Raw genomic sequence first — 23848 nt, 5'->3', positions numbered from 1 at the left:
AAAAGATAAAATTGATAACTTGGATTTCATGAAGGCATCAGTAACTTCCTATTAATATAATCTCGTTGTCTACTGACGTAACACCCAAAACATCAGATAAGTAGGTATAGTCCATGAAAACATTTGGATAAAAACTGAAAAAAATTCAGTTAATTGTAATTTTTTAAAAAGTATTCAGTGCTATTTGAGCATTTGTTAGAGTTTTCTGTTTGGGTCTGAACTTAATGACGTTGTGAAAAGTCTTGGCTACCAGCTCATTTCTTGATAAAGAGTGACTGTTAGTGGGATAAAGCAGTTTGCTAGCAGGATGTCACAGTTACTATTTTGTAAATGGTATACTTTGCAATTGTAGACAGCAGTATGATTCAAATCATTAGAATTAAGCAAAAAAAAATGTGTCTTTATTTCATCGGGTATTTTGATTTAATTTCATTAAATTAACAGAGTAATAATGTACAAATAACAGTTCCTTGATTGACTTCAAATTAAGAAAGCAGTAAAACAAAATTCCTTATATTCTTACCTTAGTTCTCAATGTGCATATCTAAAAGAAATTTAAACATTTAATTTCCCAAATCATAGGAGCTTAAAAATTTCTTGACATGTTTTAAAAGATTATTTATTGTATTAGTGCCCATGGTGAATATTTTAAATCTCAAGTGTAATGCATTGTGATATTTAAAATATTTACCATCCTTTTGGTATATTTGCACATAATCTATTTGGGTATATGCTCTTTGAATGGAATTATATTTGTTTTTTCACATTTCTCTGGTACAAATTGGTTATCTTATGAAGATTCGCTTTTTAAAGATCTTCCTTAAGCTATGTGAACAGAAAGAAAATGAAAAGGGGATCTTAACCATTGAACAATGGAAATATCAATTGTTAAGATACCTACAGTGATCATATATTCCTGATGTGCCTAGGATAGTCTTGGTTGAGGTCTCTTGTCCAGAGAAATAATTGCGAGTTCCCCCCTGAATACGCAGAAGTATTCAGGTTTGGATGGTAATTTATATGGTCACCCTATGCACATGGGTCTCTTTTTTCCTATAGACATATAAGGTCCCATTCTTATTGTTATGTATTGAATTTGTATTAATGTGTAAATATAATTTTAAATTGATTTAAAATTTTAAATTTAAAATAAATTTTCCCCTCTAAGATCATAAGATTATTTTGCAGGCTCTCGTTTTCTTTTGAGTCACTTAAAAATATGCATAGTGAAGCTAGGTGACATTCTCTTAGTCAGTTTGCCTTGTGTCCTGATTATTCCAACATAGAAGTTTGAGACCACGGCTTATGATGTGTGGCACCAGATTGCAGAGATGGCTTATGTTTACCCCTATAGTTTCTATTTGAATATTTTCCCTGATTCTGTGAGCTTTGATTATTTTCAATGGGAATTTGTTATCTCATCATTTTAGTAAGTTTTCTTCAAATGTTGGCTCTTGTAGATGCCACAAATAAATCCTTATATTCTGTTTGCAATATACTTTCCAATAAAAATGCTATTCTGTCTATAAGGATAAGTATACTTTTAAGTATCTTTATTCTAAGTACTTATTTAAGGAGGCATTGTTTGTTCTAACTTTTTGGATACTGCAACTACGGACTCAAACTTATTTATAAGTTCAACCAGAATGTGAACTTTTTGTGGACAGTAACCTTGTCTTCTTCAGTATTCTCCATAATTTCTGGAACATTCCTGAACATACAATATGGTTTTTAATGAGTAATTATTCATTGACTGATTAGAAACAAATGGGAATATTTTAAGCGTGCATAACATGTATACCATTTTCTTATAAATATTTTTATACTGTATTTAGTAATATTTTAAAGGTCTTTCTTTAGGAGTCAGGTCATTTAACCATTAATAATTTATTATTGAAAATGTAGACAACTTGTATTTGTCACAATCATCCATTTTAGAAATTATACCACTCTACGGAATGTCAAGCTACATCACCCGAGAAGACCAGTACAGCAAGCCTCCACACAAAAAACTGAAAGACCGCCAGATTGACCGCCAGAATCGCCTCAATAGCCCTCCCTCTTCTATCTACAAAAGCAACTGCACCACGGTGTACAATGGCTACGGGAAAGGCCACAGCCACAGCGGGGGAGGCAGTGGCGGCGGGGGAGGCGGCAGCGGAGGTGGGCCCGGGATTAAGAAAACGGAGCGGCGAGCGCGAAGTAGTCCAAAGGCCAATGATTCAGAACTGCAAGGTAAGGCACACAGATGTCTGCCCTAAGCCGTGAATTGCGACAGGGAAGGAATTATCTTTTACATAGAATGTTATTTCATGGTGGTTGCTGTTTCTACAAGAAATGATTAGATAATTTTTTGATCTTTTTCTTAGGACAGAATATTGCATCTTCTCTCTTTTATTAACACTTCATGGCAGAAATGTAATTTTTTGGTCACATGTGCCAGGGAATGTTCTATTTAATCTCTATAAAATGTATCCGAAAGTGGTTTTGCATTACCCTACTTCAATTATTTCACTCTTAAGTAGATAGATGTGGAAGAGATCCAAAGTACAATAATCTTTCTAAGAGGTATGGGCTAGTATAAATCTCAAAACAATTATACCTCATAAAAACCAGATGCAACAATTTTCTTGCTGTCCTGAAACTTGTCATTGCATAACAGGAATATATTTCCATTTAGTTACAGGCATCAGTTATTGTTAATGCCGCCTTTGGCATCCTGAACGAAGTATATGCATAGACCAGGAATGAGACGGAAGAATTAGGGTCACCACGTCTAGAGAGACAGACATGCACTCAAAAGGGCAGATGTTTTTTGCAGATTAATCTTATGGTTGTAGATCAGTTAATTTGGGGAAGAAGGTATATGTGTTTTAAAATAAAGTTTTTAAGTAAGATTTGGAGAAAACCTATTTTGATGTCACAAGAGTTGAAAACAGGCTTTTTCTATAGGCATCTGTAGAAGACTGACCTAAGTGAAGCAAAAGAAGGTAACAGTTTGATAAGTTAGGTGAATTTACAGATATAGATAAACAAAGACATGAACAACTGTAAAAGACAGGATAGGAACTGATTATAAGGCTCATTAAATATACCCCGTTTTTAGTGGACCATATCCAGGTAGAAACAGGGACTGTGTGAGAATGTGTGTGCGAATGAAGAAGACAGAGGTTATATATGTTTGATTGTGTAGGGGAGACTGGCCTCCGTCAGGGCAGAGGAAAACTAGACGTTGGCATCCACATTTGCCCACATATTATTTCTGTGAGTGAATTGTAGCATGAGAAACATTAGTAAGATACAGTGAAAAGTGAGCTGTAATTTCTCTGAATGAAATGTATTATAGATCCTTCTAATTTTGCTCTTTATTTTCCAAGTTTTATGCATTATTCTTATAATTATTACGAAGCATTATTCTTACAATTATTAAAACATAAACAGGTATGTAAAAGAGACCCCAAGGTTCAAGAGGCCATTAAACAGCTCTTAGAGCAAAGTGCTATGTCTGCCATATAGTATAGAATAATTTTTAGTCAAATGATACTGGAATTTCTAAGTTTGAAATTAGATTACTAGGTGTATCATTTTTAATGATGGGCATATAAGAAAATTCACAAACAAAAAAATTAGAAATAAGTTTTCCTAAAGAGAATTTTAGTCCATAGAAAAGAGAAAAAGAATGTATAAACTGTCTTTAGAAAGCTTATGAGGTTTGAAATACCTTGATTTCTGGATTTATTCTTTAATAATTTTTGCTCTGCCTTGCACCAAAAAAGATTTAAGGAAGATAACATAGTTACTTATAGAGGCAGATAAAATAAATGTGAGTAAGATCTAAGGGGAAAAGAGATAATAAGGGAAGAAAAATAAAATGAAGCAGGATTGAAGTTAGCATATAAAATTAATGTAGTTATGGATTAACTGGCAAAAGGAAATACCTTTTATATATATATGCAGTTATTTCATATCACATATGCCTAACTGTAAGCTGCTTTATATTTTAATATTCTCATAGCTAATAAGAGAGGAAATGGGATTTGCATTGAAATCTGTGCTGAAATATTTTCATATATATATTTACAAACATTTTGGCATATGAGAGAGTATAATTGTTTTGAGCATCTTAAGCTCTTTGTTCTTATGAAGAAAACACATTACTGTGTTGGTAACAGTGAGGTCACTTTTGCTATGAGCTTCTGGAAGTGTGTGTTTCACAATGAAAAGAGCTGGAAAATATTTTTATCTCGACTCTAGTTTGAACTTGGTCTAATGCTCCGTTTCTCATCACATTATTCGCTTTTTAAAAATCAAAGTGCTACTCTCCACATGGGTTAGCCATGAAATAAAGAATCAGAAGGAGTATTATTTTGTGAATGCTAGCTCATTTCAATAAGAATCTGAAGGGGTTTACATGTTGGATAAAGAAATAAGTATCCATTTATCCAAATGAATTGAAAACTTATATCCTGACAGAAAACTGCACACAAATATTTATATCAGTTTAATTCATAATTGCTAAAACTTAGAAGCAACTAAGATGTCCTTTAGTAAGTAAATGCATAAATAAATTGTGGTACATCCAGACAATGGAGTATTACTCAGCGCTAAAAAGAAATGAGCTCTCAAGCCATGAAAAGACATGAAAGCACCCTTAAATGTATATTAGTACGTGAAACAAGGCAATCTGAAAAGGTTACGATACTGTATGATTCCAGCAATATTACATTCTGGAAAAGGCAAAACTATGGCGACAATAAAGAGATCCATAATTGCTAGGGGTTAGGAAAAAGGGAGGGATGAATAGGCGGAGCCTGGAGGAGTTTTACAAAATACTCTATTTTCTGACACTAATGGTGGATACATGTCATTATAAATTTGTGCAAACACACAGAATGTACACCACCAAGAGTGAACCTTAATGTAAACTGTGGACTTTGGGTGATGGAGATATGTCCCTGTCGATTCACCAGTTGTAACAAACTCACTATGGTGTGGATATTGATAGGTGGTGCAGGTTGTGTGTATGTGGGGATGGTGTGTGTATGTGTATGTGTGTGTTTGTGTGTATGTGTATACACACATGCATATATGCACTCTGTGTACCTTCTGCTCAATTTTGTTATGAACCTAAAAGTGTTCTAAAAACATTCTATGAAATGAATATCTGAGGAAATGAGGACAAATATAATGAAGACATAGTAAGGTTGTACATAAAAGAATCTTGTAGAGTTGCTTGTTGTAGGCCATGTTTTTGTTTTGAGCTCCTGGTTGTGAAAGCAAAGAGGGACACATGAATTATGTGGAGTAGGTAAACAGAAGCACCTCTTAGTCATGGAGTCCATTATGTTGCTCCTAACGTTTCAGTCTTGTCCTCTCAGAATGGGCTTGTTGGCTAAAAAGATCCCCAAAGACTTCTTTCTGTCTTTTTGTAAGTGGGAGCATTCTCCCAGGGTATCATTTTGCTTGAATTTACTGCAGTTGACTTGTATACCCAGAAAACAAGGCTCTTGCATAATTCTCAAGTGTACAACGTCATCTGATTAATATTAAACTGTAGTTAATTCTAATATGATTGATCTGTTTACAGTCATATGTGGTTTGCACAAGCATATGTACTTAACCATGATGTGTGGCTTACCGTATTTTCTACATTCTGCTTAAGATGTCCCCGTTTCCACAGGAGGCCAACCTTCTTACCTCTGAATTCCGTAGCTTTTGAGGGAATCTACTGGAGTTAATTACCATTTTACTATTTACGAAAGACAAATGTAAACACAAAAAGGGCAAACTTTAAGTTTGTACATGGTCCTGTGATAAAACTAAGTACACGTAAAGAAGCAAACATGTGAATCTAGACAAATAAATATGTTAAAAAGATGGAGATAGACTAGGTACTCTTTTTGCATCCTGATTCTCTCAGTTGACTGTGCATCAGAAACACTGGTGAAACTTCAAAAAAAATCCAGATCCCAAAACCTCTTTTCAGACCTACTAAAACCAGTCTCTTCGCCTGATCTGGCTTCATGTTTTTTATCAAACCTCCACTGGGAATAATGGTCAAACAAGAGAACCACTGTCTAATATCAAGGATGCTTACAGAAGGTGTGGTTCACGAACTTGTACCCGATATGAGGTAGGAAGTTACTTTAACCATTGTCTCCCCACGTCCTAGAACTATGCCTGGCATATAGTAGGTACTCAGTAAATATTTGTGGAATGAATCCTCTGTTCTTAATTGCTTTGTTTTCCAGAATAGGCCTTCTGTTTGAACACGTAGCTATTGTACCATTTCCTCTTCTAGAACAAATTGCTGCACTGCTCAAGGGTAGTGCTCTGCAGCCAGCCCCTTTTTTCATTGACTGTTACCTTCAGGAAAACAGCCTGGGCAGGACAAACTCCCATGGTACCCCAGAGAAACGAAGGATTCTTGGAGTTAATGGTGTGATGTGGGTGGAGAACAATTGGAACTGGTTTTGGTATCAGACATGGGGCTTTGCCACTTGCTGACTAGTTGCTTTTAATATTCCCTGCATCTCTGTGTCTTCATCTGTAAAATAGGTATTTTGATTCCCATTATTAAATATTATCAAAATAGTCTAGCTCAGTTCTGAACACCTCAGTGTAATGGTCACCCCTGTTCTTTGAACATTCTTATCGTCTCCCTCCTGTAATCTTAGGCTCAACTCTCATCCAAGTGATCCCCTTCTCAAAACAGGTGTCTTTCTGCTCTCCCGTCTGATGACCTTCCCCTGCAGCTCCTTCCCTTGTAAGCCAGAAGTGGCTTCCTTCTGCTTAAACTCATCTGAAACATTTTGAAAGCTAAACCCTACACTCTTGGAATACCACCTCTGAAAGTCACATTCAGGTTCTCTGGGAGTGGTTGCTCCTGGGGCCGAAACCTGGCACCTCAAGTCAGGTTCCAGATTTTGCCTATCTTCTCGTCATCTCATTATGGGACACTTGGAGCTCTGTGTGAGAGAGCACTCTGAATATCCTCTTGGGGCTTCCTTTATCATGGACCCTGTGTTTGGTGTCTCCTCATACATTTCTTATAAGCTCAAGTTAAGGTTCGCTTTGCTCAGTATGAGTCTTAGTAGACCTTCCAGAGGACTACCTCATGTTTTCAGATGAGTGATTATCCATTTTTCTCTCCCTTCTGTCCTATGTATTATGGTTTCATCTGCATGAGATCCGAACATGCCATTCCCCAACTTAAGAAACCTCCATGGTAGTCCCCATGGTCCCGAGAATGAAGTCAAAACGTGGCACTTGTCAGCCTCCTAAAGTACTTCAGATTTCACCACCAGGTGCCCAGAGTTTTGTCCCATTCTGAGAATACTGCTCATTCTCTCTTCTTGGCGTGTCCTCCCACTCCCCTCTGCCTAGCAAACTCCAACTCTGTTCTTCAAGAACCAGCTCAAATACACCCTCCACGGTGTCGCCAAGACATAATAATGCAGATCAGTTCGGGGAAATTACTTTAAGAATTTGTCCCTGTTTTTTCTCCCTTTCCCAGCGTTTGATTTTAGATCAGTCCTTGGGCACCAAATCTGTAGTTGTTCAGGGACAGGAATGGAAAATTTTGTCTTTGTGTGCAGACTGTTGTGCAAGAGCTGGGCCTTCATCCTGTGCTGTGTCCAAAACCCAGTTAAAATTATGCGATTGCCTTTCATCACAGAGACTATAGTAGTTTTCGTTGCTCCTTCTTGAGTGAGAGGGAAATTTTATTCCTTCCATTTTATCCTTGGTAAAAACCAAAGCATACGATGTTAAGGAAGTCACCCAGTGGAATACAGGTTTGTAACTGAAATTCGGGTGGAATACAGGTTTGTAACTGAAATTCCCCAATTTTCAGCCTGAGATGTAGTCCCTTTGTCATATATCCAGAGAAAGGAGAGAAAGGTTAATTGCTTGAACTTCTTTGGAAAGGATTATGTGAAGCCAGAGTGAAAAATGAAAACGTGGGCGAGGACCCACTGGCAATGGGAGAAGCCCTTACGTGTTGCTGACATGCAGATAGTAGCTTATATGAAGACCTCTAGGATTTAGTGCCATGTGGTGTTGAAAAACTGGGACAAAATGGTCAGAATTCCAAATATAGAAGACATGAGGATACAGCATTCTTTTGGCATTTGACCTTTGGAATTGTTGACACTCCAAAGATTCAGTTATACTTCAGATGAAATTCCATCACATAGAGTCATAATTTCTTATTGTAATACTGAAAGCCAGTGACAAAAGCATTCTTGTGCTTTTCTCCTTCAGAGAGCACAAATTGCCTTCTGACCCGAGCAGTATTTCTTATTATCAGGCGTTTGTATTCTAATTCCTTCTCAGAAGGTCCTCCCTCACATTTTTTTTTTGTCCTTCCTATAGTTTGCTATCATTGCTCAGAAACCAGAATCTGACCCCAGTATTTACTGAAAATTACAGTGAAAGTTTATTCATTCTACCGATAAGAATTACTGTAGTGAGGGTGGAATGGCATTTTCCTTTGGAAGTCTGAGATTGTGAAAAGTTATGGGTCCTTGGAGCCTCTCCTCTGGTTGGACATGTGGGCTCTGGGCAAGGGTGCTGCATCCACCTGTGCAAGGCTGACAGTAGTTTCCTTTGTTTAGGAGGACGAGCCTACTGTTAATAAGGTCTGGAATGTTGGGAGTCAAGGCAGATTTTCTTTTGGAATCTCTTTTGGGCTTGGCTCCCTCTGAGAAAGAACACTGGTGCTTTTCTGCTTAAAATATGATATTTAGTGGGACTTTCAGACTACACGAGGGGCTGATCTCTTCTTTCACTTGCATCCTTTTCTATCTCACGAGTGTATATCCTCCTAGGCGTGCTCAGACAGGGTGTTTTGGAAGAGAGTTTGATTATGGAGGGGACAGCCTTCCTTTTTTCCTGGAGTGTATTGTGTGCCTTCCTCACTGCATTTGAAAATTACAGTTTCTAAAAGGATTTTTTTTATTGCTCCATCCCTCGAGTCTTTGGTGAGGATAAATCCTGTGCATTTTCACCTGTCTGCAGCTGTGGATGAATCCTAAGCATGGCAGAAATATCAAGAAAACATAAAAAAAATTTTAAATGAGCTCAGGTCAGTGGAATTCGCCCATCTTTCTGCCAAGTACAGTCTGAAAGGTGCAAATAGTCCAAACAAGCCCAAATAACTTATTTTTTAAAAGGACAATGTAGACCTCTGGACCACTATATAAGAGACGTTCTTTCTGGCAAGAAACCGGGCAGTTAACACCCTCACCTCCATTTGCAAGGTGGGCTGCCAGATCCATCGCCAGTCTCTGAGTGACTTCAGGCCTTGTGACAGCTGCCTACACGTGGGATGGAAAAGGAGACAGGCTTGAGGACAGAAGGCTGTTGCTGGCGGAGCGTGCTGCTCAGTGACATGTGCCTTCTCACCTGTGCATTCCTCTCTGAGGGTCAAAACTGGAGAAGTCAAACTAGGACTAACTTTTCTGTAAGACTCCATTATTCTGATACTTATTTTCCGTACACAGGTGTTGACTTGATTGGTGCGTATAGGCAAATCTGCAACTCAAGAAAGAGGAAACTGGGGGGGCCCAAATGTTGGTAATGAGTAGAGTGTGTAGTTGTCTTTATCAAGTTACATCACTTATTCTCTTTTTGCCTTTTGCCCTTTTCCCCCATCTTTTTTTTCTTCCCCAATCCGGAATGTTTTAAAGATGTTATCTCCATGGTTCTTTGAGCAGGCAGGATAAGACATTTTTGTCATGTCAATTTAAAACGTCTTACCTCATTAAATCATATTTGAAGTGTCACATTTTTCATTTACGTATAAAAAGACAACATGTGAAAAAATTCTTTGTATTTTCTTTTGAAATGAATGTTCACCAGGAGATTGAGGGCAGAATTTTGGTTAGCTTCTGCCATATGTAGTACTTAACTCTGTGAACCCATATTATTTTCTTGGCCTTTTTGCTTTCTTGGGAACTGATCATAGAGGCATTTAGATGACATCAGAACCCGTGTTGGTAAAATATATATCATCCCAACAAACCCTTTAAACAGCAGATATAAGTGATGACATGGTTTGTTTCTGGTACATATATAACCTTCAATTTTATTGAATTGAAACTAAGTTATTCTCTCATTTAGCTAAGTTGAATTCTGAAATGAACTGGGTCTGAGGTCATCATCATAAATGTGCTATAGTTAGAAGCAAAATAACTTACTAGTTGGGACCTTGCAGACCTAGGTGCAGTCCCAGCTCTGCCATTTGTGAGCTGTGTGCCTTTGGGTAAGCTAGTCAGTCTCTCAAAACTTCAGTTTCTTCATGTTTGTGTAAATGAAGGTAATTAATAGCCCCGATTTCAGAGGACTGTCATGAGCTCTTAATACAGTTTCTTACTAAGTACTTACTAAGCACTTACTAAGTACTTTAAAAATGTTATGGAGTATGAGTGAAGAACAGACATAACATTTTCTGCTCATGAGAACTGCCTCCCATGAGTCATAGGGGAACACCCAGCCTATGAAGCACTCCTCAGAGTGCCGAGAGGCGGGGAGGGCGTCCTGCAAGCTGGGTCAGTGCTGAGGAAACTGGAGTGCCAATGACTTGAGATATGAAGGGATGCCAAGGGGCATCCAGTCTCCTCAAAACTCTCTTGGCTATGGCCACCCACAAACAACTGATGAATTCTGGGCAATAATAAAATTTAGCCCTCTTTCTTCATCTTTTCTCTGACTCCTCTGTGGGCTGGATTCTTGTGAGGCTGAGAAGAGAAGCTTCTATTTGTGTTTGCACTTGCTCAACACAGTGACTGCTTTAAATTACTTGTCTAGATGTTAGATGTGTTGGGGGGAAGTGAGGACATGGCTAGCTGGAGGTGACTTGGGCGAACAACAACTTGATACTTATTTTGCTAATACTCTTAGTACTTTCTATAGGGACAGTTAGTTAACCCAGGTGGAGAAGCTGACTAGGAAACCCATTAACGTTCAAAGTTTAGCAGTTTTTCTTTATACCTCAGACATGGTACACTATGACTTCCACTTTCTGTTGGTCCCATTTTCTTAGTCGCATACTCTATCTATTGATACGTCAAGGAAGGAGGCTGCACAGAGGTGTGAATACCAGGAGAGGAAGGTCAAGGGATGGAGAGGGCAGCGAGGGTGGCACACACAGTGTGTAGAGGCAGAAACCATTTGTTTTGTTTTTGTTGTTTTTTAATTTTTAAATTTGTGAGAAAGTGCCTCAGGCTTTGAGCAAGTTGGGTGGGGTGGTCACCAGGGTGGAGCCTGTGGGTGGAACAAACAGTTCACCAGGCCAATCAGAAACCATTTCTATTAATAGTCTATCTGAAATAGCCTCAGTAATTGTGATGGAATTTTGGGAACTTTCCAGCTGTATGTCAACATTGATGTGTCACTGGATTTCCTTCTGGGGAACAGTCCTTTAGGATCCCTACATATAACTGCTATATGTAGAGGCAGGCTGTTGAAGCTCTGGTTTGGTAGGATCAATGTATTGTGACAATTGTAGTCAGTATTGCAGATATACCAATTATAGGTCATCCTTTCTGCCATGACCAGATGACCAGCCTTGGCTTTTATTTTAAATTTAATTTGCCTAACCAAACACACTACAGTGTAGCAGACTATATTATCCTGTTACAATTTTTGGTGCTGTAATAAGGCCTTGAAATTCTATTATAAACTGAATAGTGAACACAAGTGTGAAATGGAAAGGTCCATTGGAAACAATAGTGATAGTAGCTCATTGTTTGTGATTTGCAGTTTACAAAGTAAAGAGTATAAGTGTCCCCGTAGATGACTATAGAAGTCCTTTTTTCCTCTGGTGTTGAATTTACATTTTTAAAACTCTCCCTCCCTCATCACATCTGCTTCTTTCCAACTGCATCAGAAGAATGGGGCTTTCCATGTAGGTGGTGTGCTCAGGAAAGGGCAGGAAAGACTAGGTGACCGTGGTGGGGATGTTTCACTCTAAGCACAAAAGGGAATTGTGATGGCTCAGGGAGACTGGAAAATAAGGAGGTGGGAAAGAAATGAGAAGGGTCTCAGGAATGGCACACTGAAATAAAAGGAAGTGGCAAAAGAGGAAAATAAGTAGAATGAAAGGAGCAAACAGTGGCCAGGGAAGATTAGATGGACTGTGGAATAAAGATAATTTGGAAAAATCAAGAGGCTGAAAATAAGAGAAGTTTCATGTTCCATTTCTATGTATTCCATTCCTCCCACTAGGTTGACATTTTCCAGAGGAATGGGGTGGAGAGGGGAAAGCCTTCTTGCCTACAGTGGTCCATGAGCCCTTTTGGTGGTGGTTCCACTTTGAGCAAATCTCTATGTAAATAAATCTCTTCCTCTTCCTATTTGGACTTTCCCAACACTTAGGGCTTCCTCTTGTGCTGGATTAGAGCGTCCACTGACAGTTGATTTGATAAGCAAATTAAAAATGAAGTCATGTAGAGTTTTGAAAGGGGTTAGCAGTACACACTATTGAGGTATTGGGTTTTTGATCTGTAGTTGTTAAAGTGATGTTTTAGAGTTTGATATGCTTAAACACTGGGAATTTACAAATTCTTCCCCCCTTTTCATTTTTACTTAAAGATTACGAACAGGAAAGGGGTTTACCTTTACCCTTGGGTTAGTGTGCCTTTGTTTAAATCAGGCTCTTTTTATTGAAGATGCTGTGAGTGTTTTTAGGTCCTCTTACAAACAGAGGTTACTTTCAAAAGCAGTCAGTTCTCTTTACCTTACACATAACAAAAAGGAACATTGATGGCATTTCTAGTATATGCCCAAGCTTTGCTTTCTGTACTTAGTAGAACTACCCTATCAGAGCAACATGAGAAACTGAGAGGAAAGAACTAGGTCTACCAAGAATGTTTTACAAATTTCAGAAATGCATTTGTTACTGCTACCCTTAATTCTCATGGTGAACTTACATCGACCTCTTTTCCCCTATTATTTGAAAAGACACAAATTATTATGTGGAACAGTAAGATACTTAAAACCAAGAGGGATGGAGAAAATGCCATATTTTAAGTTCACTGAGTTCCTTAAAACTATTTAAGTATCTTGCCAAGTACATTAAAAAAATAATATTTAGTCTTTCAGGAAGATTTATCTTTTGGTGGAATGTTGCTCCAAGGAACTCCGTAAGATATCAGCATCTCTTGGAAACTTGGGTAAAAAGCATGTGTTACTTATGTGAAAAATGGTTATTGGTGCATTAATTCTTCAGCTATCAAGTTTTTTTGTTTGTTTCGATCTCTTGAAACAATTGACATCGTTAATATTATTTACTTACACTATAATCCATCAGAGGATGGCTTGAATTTAATTATAGACTCTTTTTAATTTGAAACTGTATTTTGATTTCATTAAAGATGACCATGTTTGTGAAGTATTGTTCTCCATAGATTTCAGTATCTGGATTTAGTGGACTCAGCAACATCTAGCGTATCATGCATAAGGGCAGAACTGTCTTTTAAGTTTGATAAGTCTCTACTGCATTAATATCTTACAAAGAAAGCCTGTCTTTTAGGTAGGAAAGATACATGCAGTGTAGAATCAGTAAGACTCCTACTGATTTGTCTGATTCTGTGGAGCATACATGCCTCTTTTCTCCATCATATCTTTTTAAATAATTTCAGGGCCAGCTGGTTACCATTCTGTGGTTATACTACCCATAGTTTGGGAAAGAAAATATTTTTATACATTAGCCTCTGTACATAAGCTTTCAGAACTTTGGTGTGTGGGATGTTTTGTAGACATCCCCCAGAAATTAGGATTCGCACCCATTCTTCCCCTTTTATCTTATTTTATACTTTTCTTTATTCTTTATATTTTTAAATTCTGTGACATCTCTCCCCCACCCCCTGCACTATGTACCTGATTTCCATGATCTGCCACATTTATCATTGCTAATACTATGAATGGACTTTTCAAATCCAGAACTTTTTATTTATTCATTCATTTGTTCATTTACTACTGAGATATTTTTATTTTGTTTTGCTTTTTGGAGTGGGAAAGGAAGTAGGAAATGATAGATGACAAGAATGTGTTTAGTAGTAGATTTTTATCATAGCTTTTGAAGAGAAAAGGTTCAAGACTTGCTCTTACTTTAAGACTGTTACAAGCTCATTGAGCACATCTGAGGAAAAAGACAGTACTTCTGATAAGTTCTGATAAGTTCTGATAAGTTCATGTACCGAGTGGAACACAATCCACTCGGTAATTATCTTTGTCCTCTGTTTTCCATTTCCTTCCTGCTCACCCCTTTTGTCCATGTTTACTTTCAGTAATCTCCTTACCAGCTGGTAACCGGCCCTGAATAAGAGCAAAAGGGAGGTGTATCCAGATTGTTGTTCGTAATAGCTCTGTAAAAATTTGGTGTGTAAGGAAAACCTGAAACTTTAAATGATGCTCAGATATTACCTGTAAGGTTAATTCATAATATCAGGTAGGTCCAATGGAAAACTACTATTTTGGGTTACTTTAGGTCAGAACAGTTGAGAAATTTTATATGAGTCAATCTAATATTCAAGATCCCCAATGCGATTGATATTGAAAAGTATCTATACAATGTATATCTCTTGTTTTTCACCGGTTGCTGTGCCAGAGATAATGTTCCCCCTTTCAATGTTAGGAAAGAAGAAGAGAAAACAGTGAACACCAAGGAACGCAGATGATTCATTCACTGATGGGTTATTTTTGCAGGCAGCATATCAGAAGTGATATTTTTGGGAAACAGTGGATCAGTTAGTTATCTGTGTAAGGTAAGCCATAGGATTTTATAAAGTTACCAAGGAATAAAATGGAATAAGGTAACAGTATCCAAGATGTTTACTTGAAATGACGGCTAGAGTCCTGTTGATTAATGTTGGTGAATGAGATGAATGAGACACCAAAATGGAAAATAAACTGTCCCTAGACAAGTGGTAATTATGTTAATTATACTTTATTTAGGTGGTAGTTTTCTTCCTGGAAAATTACTTTTTTTAAAAAATAGAAATTTGAGGCGTTTGAGAATTGGATATTTAGTGGACACACTTGTGTGTAATTTTTTCAGTTTTATCCTATTTCATTTGTCTAGAGGGAATATTTCCAGGCCTAGATTAATGGATGCTATACATAGTATCTGCTACCAAAACAACCTTCTCTCATCAGGCTTATTGGAAAGCATATTATCTGTCTTTCTGCTGCACTGTTCTGAGCAGATGTTCCCTAAGCATTTTTGAATCATTTTAATGCATAAGATGGAAAAAACACAAAATTGAAAGAAAAAGACCGGCATTAATTTCTGTGACTTAGGAAACTGCAGGTGAGCAGAGATAAATGTCTGTTTTCTCAATCTTATTATCCCTGTGCTAAATTTGAGATGATATAGTGTAGTGACCTAGTCACATGGTGTCAGACCTGAAAAATTCAATAAAAATTTCAGTTATGTATTAGTAGGAGAATGAGTTAAAAATAAAAGTTTGTGATAAACTATAGCACAGTTCTGGCACATAGAATGAACTCAGTTCATTTAATTTGGCTTGACTTTTCTTGCTGTCTCTAATATTGATGTCACTGCTGCCCATGAAGAGGTTAGCTCAATGGAGCGTACCTCTGATAGGCTGTGATACTGGTTTCCTGTGACTAACAAATTGCCACAGAGTCCGTGATTTAAACAACATAAAGTTATTCTTTCACAGTTCTGGAGAGAATCTGGAGAATATAATTTTTGGAGGTCAGAAGTCCAAAATCAGTGTCACTGGGCTGAAATCAAGGTGTTGACAGGATCGAGCTCCTTCCAGAGCTCTAGGGAAGAATCTGTTCCTTACTTCTTCTAGCCTTTGCTTGTGGCTGCATCATTCCGTCTTCAAGACCAACATCTTCAAATCTCTGTGTGTTCCATCTTTACACTGCTTTCTCCTTTGTGCATGTCAAATCTACCTTCTTATTATATAAGAATACCTGTGATTTTGTGTCAGGCTTCTCAGATAATCCAGAATCATTTTCCCATCTCAGAATTCTTAATTGCATCTCCAAAGACTTGGCCATGTAAGATAACATTCACAGGTTTCAGGGGTTGGGGACCATCATCAGCCTACCACTGGCTACTTCCAGTGTCCCCAATGTAGAAACCTGGCCAGAGCCAGCCCATTACCCTGCATCCACCACAGGCTTTTCAGTGAGTTACAGTTAATATAAATGTACAGTAGCAGCACCGAGTACCTGTCTCTAGTAACACGAGCCTGTAGTCATTTAGCAGAGCTACCGTGTTTCTCTGAAAATAAGACATAGCAGGACAATCAGCTTTAATGTGTCTTTTGGAGCAAAAATTAATATAAGACCTGGTCTTATTTTACTATAAGACCAGGTCTTATTTCACATCACATCGCATCACATCACACAAACATGACATAACACCTGGTCTTATTTTACTATAATATAAGACCGGGTATAATATAATAATATATTATAATGTAATGTAATACTGGGTCTTATATTAATTTTTGCTCCAAATGATGCATTAGAACTGATTGTCTGGCTAGGTCTTATTTTCGGGGAAACAGGGTATCTCCTCTCCTTATGGTGGCAGTTCCCATCAGGGAATCTCTACACAGTAAATTCAGGTAATTGAGGCAAGTCTGCTGAATGCTGTATCAATCGTTCACTTTAATTCTGGAAATTGAATTGAGTTGTCTCGTGGATTTGTGTGTGTATGCACATGTAAAATGATGGATGTTTATTTTCAGGACATATATAATGGAATACCAAGATCTGTGTAATTCCTTTTAAGAGATGAATAATAGAGTTAATGGCATTTTCCAAGAAGTCATCTAATTTGTAACATATATTTCTTCAAAAAGGAAACTAAGATAGTTTTCCCTTGGCATGAAATAAGACTCAGAAACCTTTCAAAATAATCAATTCTTAATGAATCAAATGGTCTATAATGACTAGTTAATTGTTGTAGAAATACTAAAAGAAAATTCCATAAAAGCTAATGCTTGATGACTGGACAGCTAATGCTATAGATTGATTATATATGTCCTTTCCTTGATGGCTGTTATCTAGGTGGGGTCCAATGATTGGGTTAATTTTGCAGATGAGTTATACAGACCCCAAGGTGTCATAGGATGATAAATTCTAAAGCCTTGTTGTCTGCTTTGCTATGTTTTTAATCATTATTGCCTGATGTAATGAAACGGTGTCTTACAGATTTGTTTTCTTTACCCATGGGTGGGTGTTTCTCCTAAAATAGAAAAACAGTATAACTACATACACGATAGGACTTGAAATCAGTTTAATTCTTCCTCCTCCAGAATTCTATGATTCTATGAAACTTGGTAGGAAATATGTTTCAAAGTTAACTATATGTAACTTTATAGTTTAAACATCAGCAAATCATTGCTTGGATGAACAAAGTAGTCAGAACTCTGTATCTGCTGTGGGTTTCAAAAGTTTCCTTGAACTGTAATTACAGAGTTATAAGGAGTCATAAGACAAGAAGTTGATGAGAGTAATGAAGTTGAGGTACAAAGCCCAGGTTGTGTAAATGAAGAAAGAAAATAAAGGGGACAGAAAAGTTTGGCCAAACATGAGAACTCAGCTGAATTATACAGTATGAACCAAGATGATACAAGATGAGGGCAGCCGGATGGCTCCGTTGGTTAGAGCACGAGCTCTGAGCAACAGGGTTGCTGGTTCGATTCCCACGTGGGCCAGTGAGCTGCGCCCTCCACAACTAGATTGAAGACAATGAGCTGCCGCTGAGCTTCCAGAGGGGCACCTCGATGGCTCAGTGGGTTAGAGCGCGAGCTCTTGGAGCTGAGCTGCACCCTCCACAACTAGATAGAAGGACAACGACTTGGAGCTGATGGGCCCTGGAGAAACACACTGTCCCCCAATATTCCCCAATAAAATTTATTTAAAAAAAATGATACAAGATGATATAGGACAGAAGGCAGCAGGTATAGATGGCATAAATATGTAAATAGAAAATTGAGAAATGGAGGATAAAGTGCCAGTCCAGCAGAGCACTCTTCCCTGTAGCCAGATTCAAGCTGTATCAGATGTGCCAGTTCAGTCATAAAGTCAACTCTTGCAGTATTGCTAGGACCTTACTAAGGGGGAAGAGAACCTGGGAGGGGATCACACTGTGTTACTTCTCTAGAATACCTTCTCAAGAGAAGATCTTATTTTCAGTGAATTTAAAACATTAAGTCTGTCTAAGCCATTTAACTTTAACGCATACGGTCGTCATGAGCTTTTAGTTTTAGCGTCTTACGTGTTTTTTTCCATAATAGTATCAATCACTTGCAGCATATACTATGCCCTGCCAGTTCCTTTTGGAACCAGTTTTAAATGAGAAAAAATAAAGGACTTTGGGAGCAACTATTTAAGTATGTCTGGTAAATTGTTTTACTATTTGAAGACAGCTCTAGAGACTGAAATACGTTTTCCACTTAGTAGAATTTTTTTTTTTTTTTTTTGGTGAACCACAACATTTATGGAAATATGTTGAAATCTTAAATGTAGAGAATATGACTTAATGTTTTTGGTATTACCTGCTGTCTAGAATGATGTTACAGTCTACACTACAGTATATCTTTGATCAGCATCCAAAACAAGGATAACTTCAGACTATAATGAAGTGTGCATTTTGTGATTCACAACTTTCTTCCTGTTGTGGGTTCTTTAGATTGTGCAGCAAGTAAGCTCCAGGTCTTTGCTTTTCTATAGGTCTAGAAAATCACATTGATTATTGTGAAACAAGTTTCTGTGTATCAAGAATATATTTCATTAAATGTGACTCTCTTCCTAAATTTCCTGTATTACTGTAGTGCTTATGTTTTTTTTTAATCGTTTTTTAGAGCAATTTTAGGTTCACAGCAAAATTGAGAAGGTACAGAGCTTTCTCTTATACAGTGTGTTTTAATCGCTGTCTCTCTCTCTCTGTCTCTCTCTCTCTCTGTCTCTGTCTGTCTCTGTCTCTCTCTCTCTCTCTGTGTATGTGTGCGCGCATGCATGCACTTTCATAGAGATTTTATTCCCTGAGCTATTTCCTTTGCTTTAACTTTGGTTTCCTTACAGTTAATTCTGCACACAGCAGCCAGGGGATCTTGTTAAAACCCTCTGTGTTTTCCTTTCCAACAGCATAAAGTGCAGGTTCTACCCAGCTTTCAGCATTCTGCATCCACTGGCTTATGTCTCAGCTCCTTCCAGCCCTGCTCCAGCTCTTTGGCCTCTAGACACATGGGCTTCCTTTGCAGTGTTCTAACATTCCAGGCCCGAGGGCCCCAGGGCCTTTTCTCTTTCTGTTTCCTCTGCCTCTGAAGCCCTCTCGCTCCTCATCCTTCTTAGAGTAGACCAAATGCTTCAGAATCAGAAACGCCTTCCCCAACCATTCCATAACATCACCTTTAAAAAACATGCTTCATGGCACCCACAGCACCCACCACTAGCTAACTTCATCACGTTTGTTCATACATGTGTATGTTGTCTATATTTTCCTACCAGAATTCACCCCTTGAGTGTGTTGGAAACAGATTGGAGTCAGAAGTTCAAGTGCAGAGCTCATTCAAAGGGACTTCCAAACATCTTTTTTAGATAAGAGTTGCTGAATTTTGTTTTTTATTTAAAATTTTCATTTTATAAGGCTTGGGTTAAAATGCAGAATTCCAATTACAGTTGGAAAGAGTTGCCAGTTAGTTTATTATGGGGTTTGTATGCCAGAATTGCACAGCACATAGCACAAAAATGCTTTTTTGAGAAACTGAACAGCCAGGTAAGAATTTTATGGTAAGCCTATTTCATCCCCACAGATCAAGGCCTTTCCGTCTAACTGAAGTCCAATAAATGTAATAAACAGTCATCACTGCTCCCCCCATTTTTAGTCAGTAAGAATTAGCCTCTTTTGGTCATTGTAGCGCCCCTTTTGGCAGTCTGTTATTATTTCTGCTACCTTCAGCTGTCACTCTTAGACCCTGGACTTCATATTTTCCCCTATCTAATTCACATTGAGTTTCATGTAATTTACAGGAATTAAAACTTCACTCAGGTACTCTTGACTGCATGGCAGTAAAAACATTTTCAGATATTAAAACAGGATTTTAATATGGAAACTGATTCTACCTTTTGTTTTAAACTATTGATTTCTCCTATACTTTGGGGATGTTTTCCAGACAACAGATCTTGGTAGTCTGATTCTCTTAGCACTTTTATTAAAGCATCATTTAAAAAATGATATGATAACTTTTGTATTGCTCAGCACTTTGGGCATTCAGAGTGGTTTCTATGCTCTTATTCGGTTGAAAGATGAGATGAGCATATTCTTTTCTGATTGTAGGGAAATGTCATGGAACCTGACTTTCTGACCCCTTTGTACTAGTACGGGGGACTGTTGGCTTGTTGTCCCCTCTTGGCTTTTTCAGTCAGGGCCACCTCCACTGGTCACCCACCATGTTCTTAGGAGGGAGTTCTTAACTAAACTTCATCTGTGCCCGAAATAAAAATGGGGATTCATCACCTTCCAAGTGTTAACAGAATGAGAGAATAACAGGTTCTATTTTGAGAACTTGTAATGGAGACTCCATCCACATACGAAAGCATTCTCCACCAGATACTACACTGAAAGAAGGATGGACTCTACCTTCTTAGTTCAGAAAGCACTTTCATAACAGCATTCTAGGAAAGGAAGCCGATGTGATATGTAGCCTAGGAGGTAAGCCTGTTCTGCTACTAGAAGACATCTGAATAGGAAGCACATCCTAGCCGTTAGGATATTGTCCCTTGGGTCCAGATCACCACTAGGTTTAAGCAGAGACCTCTGATTCCAGTGTTTTCTCAAAAGATTTCAGCAGTCTGAACTAGAAATGTTATAAAGATGTGATACAGGAGATATTATAAGCCTGTGATTGCCTGGGAACCAGGTTGTCATCAAGCCCAAGAGTCCTAAAGGAATCATTTTTTCTCTTTCTACAATGACTATATGAGAGTGGGATGGGTGAATGGAAAGATACTTCAGAGTTTAAAAGTAAAAAAAACATAGTACCATGAGTCCTGCTTGTAACTTGAATAAAATTTGGGTATTTTTTTTTGGTAGAACATCTTTTCTACTGCTGACCTCAGCTCTCATGACCACCTGTATGGAACCGACCTAGAAACTGCCTTAAGTACCTTAAGAAAAAAGTGGCTGAGCTCTGTGACAATGGGGAACAGTTCACAGCACCAGGACGCTGTGTCTGGTCGGTGACCAGAAGGCAGAGGTTGTGGATTACAGTGGGGAAAAGGACTGACGACTGCAGAAGACATAACCTCATTCTAGACACACTTGACATAATTTGTTTTCAGGAATTTTTAATTTCACATTTCAGGTGAATGTTCTTTATTTGAGCCTTTGGATTTTGCTAGAGACAATAGAATCCTAAAACATCAATACGATGATATTGGAACCTGTTTAACTTCTTTCTTCCCATTCTTAGTCTCCCTTCCCACTTCCTTTCACTCGTCTGAAAATTAACACCTGCCAGTGAAATCAACTTTATACTGCTTTTACTGGAGACTAGTGTCTAAAAATCAATCCTGGCAACTAATGTAAAGTGAAATTTGGAAGACGCCGGGATTCTCATGGAGTCATGCAGGCTGAAGTTATTAAAGAGGATTAGGGACCACAGCTGGTGAGCAGATGGAATGCTTATAATTTCACAATCTTAGGTAGCTATAAACCCCAATCGGTACAAAGCCGATTTGCCTTTTCTCTAGTTTATTTCACTTTATCCTGCTGGAATATACCATTGGTCAAATGTGACACTTTAATTGTTGTACGTGGTGAGTGGCCACTCTCTTAGATGGCATTATTTATAATTCTGGTCATGCATATTCTTACTCAATTGTGTTTTAGTAACCACTATTTAATAACATACTTACGAGAAGCTCAGTAGATGCGGAAGAGAGAATAAGAATTTACATTTCATTCAAAATATAGAAGACTAGTTCACAGTAATACTAATGATGCAGTGTAATGTTATTCTGTTGAAGACTAGTGCACAGTAATTACAACTAAATAGTTGAACCCCTTGCTGCTTTAACGAAACTCTTGAATCAGTTTCCTCAGCTCTTTCCGTGTCCATTCTGTTAGGAAGTCCTCTGTCATGCACGCTGTCAGACAAGTCACCCAGACCAGCTGCCTGCAACAGCGCTGCTACCTAATCACAGCCCTCCACCCTCCAGGCCCTCTTCTGTTTATTCTGGCTTCTCATGATATGAGGGCCTTAGGCGTGCACAGAGCAACTGTTAGCCTTTTTAGAAACACAGGCCTGGGCCACACATTCTTTGGTAGATTGGTGTTTCCTCCACAAAGGAAAATATTTGTGAGACTTTTGCTCAGTGGCTATTAAGAAAGTCAAATTAGAAACTTCATTCTACCAATACAAAGATACTGATTTATACTTGAGTGGATGTTAGTTTATCTAAGGACAGAATTGGTGTCCACTGTACAGACAAGCACTTCTTCATCCTTCCTGAAAGACTTCAGAAAAATGGCTGCTCTACTTCGAGCGAATGTGGAGTGTCTGAAAATATAGCAAAACAGCTGGAGCCATAAACAAGTTGAGTAGTGTGGATACACTCTGTCCTCGCTGATGGGAAAGAAAACAACACACAGATATTTCAGGTGGTGCCGCACAGCAAACAGCTGTAGATTATGGTCCAACATAGTCTCTTTTTTCTTTTGGGACTATCAATGTGCTGCTTCTCTGAAGCCACAGTCAACTGCAAAAATACCGTAACGTGTTTTGGAAACAATTACTGCATACTCGTGTTCTAGTCTCAAAACATCCTGAATGATATATTTCTATACGTGGGGTGGGGGGGAAATATTGTGTTACTGATGCATTGGCACAAAATAGTCTGTAGAATTATCATAGGAAATGGTCTTTTTTTGGATCAGCTTTTCAAATGATTTTCAGTAGCTTCTTTTTGTACTTCTAAATTGGCCTTTTGTAATTGGATACGACCTCTTAGGGAAGCAGTAGTATAAACACATTTTAACTTCCAGTGTAATTATTTTGTACTGATCCAAGTGATCTAACTAGCCACACTTCAAGCTGATAGATTTGTTTATCTCTCATAAGTAAAATTGTTCTCCTCACCCTTTCCTTGTTGCTCTTAGATATAGGCGATGGCAGGGTGCGAGGAGGTTTTTAAAGTCCTCCAAAAAGAAATAGAGTGGGAATCAGAAGACTTCGGGTAAATACTGGGTTCTTTTAGATTTGCCTATGTGATCTTGACCAAATTCTTAGAGCCTTCAGTTTGTAGGATCCATATCTAGTAAACGGGTAAAATAATAACCAAATATATATTCGCATATGTATGCTACATGTATTAGATTACTAGGGCTGCTATAACAAAGTACCATAAGCTGTATGGCTTAAACACATATTTATTGTCTCACAGTTCTGGAGAACAGAAGTCTGAGATCAAAGTGTCTGCAGTTTCAGTTCCTTCTGAGGGCTGTGAGGGAAGGATCCATTCCAGGTCTCTCTCCTTGACCTATATGTAAATGGCTATCTTTTCCCTGTGTCTTCACATCATCTTCCCTCTGTATGTATCTGTGTCCAAATTTCCTCCTTTTGAAAAATAAATTAGTCCTATTGGGCTAGGTCCCACCCTGATGACCTCATTTTAACTTAATTACCTCTGAAAAGACCTTATGAAAGACAGTCACATTCTGAGGTACTGGGGGTTAGGGCTTCAATACATGGATTTTTAGAGGCTATCTAATTATAAATGATATTCTTATAGTTTATAATTCTTTGAATTGCTCTGGGTATTCAAAATATTTCAATAAAATTGTGTCGTA

General features: G+C 38.0%; 1 protein-coding gene across 2 annotated transcripts in view; it reads left to right on the top strand.

Annotated features, from left to right (window-relative positions):
* The window catches only part of FNDC3B (fibronectin type III domain containing 3B), a 321497-nt gene that overhangs the window by 189176 nt on the left and 108473 nt on the right, over positions 1-23848 (top strand). For both annotated transcript variants that reach the window (XM_081065836.1, XM_081065837.1), the window contains exon 6: positions 1939-2235. In XM_081065836.1, the coding sequence (XP_080921962.1) occupies positions 1939-2235 (297 nt within the window). The remainder of the gene's footprint in view (positions 1-1938; positions 2236-23848) is intronic.

This window comes from Rhinolophus hipposideros (assembly GCF_964194185.1).
Source record: "Rhinolophus hipposideros genome assembly, chromosome: 2".
In the NCBI taxonomy this organism is placed as follows: domain Eukaryota; kingdom Metazoa; phylum Chordata; class Mammalia; order Chiroptera; family Rhinolophidae; genus Rhinolophus; species Rhinolophus hipposideros.
Note: the sequence above shows the minus strand (reverse complement) of the source record. Positions and strands in the feature narration are given on the sequence as shown.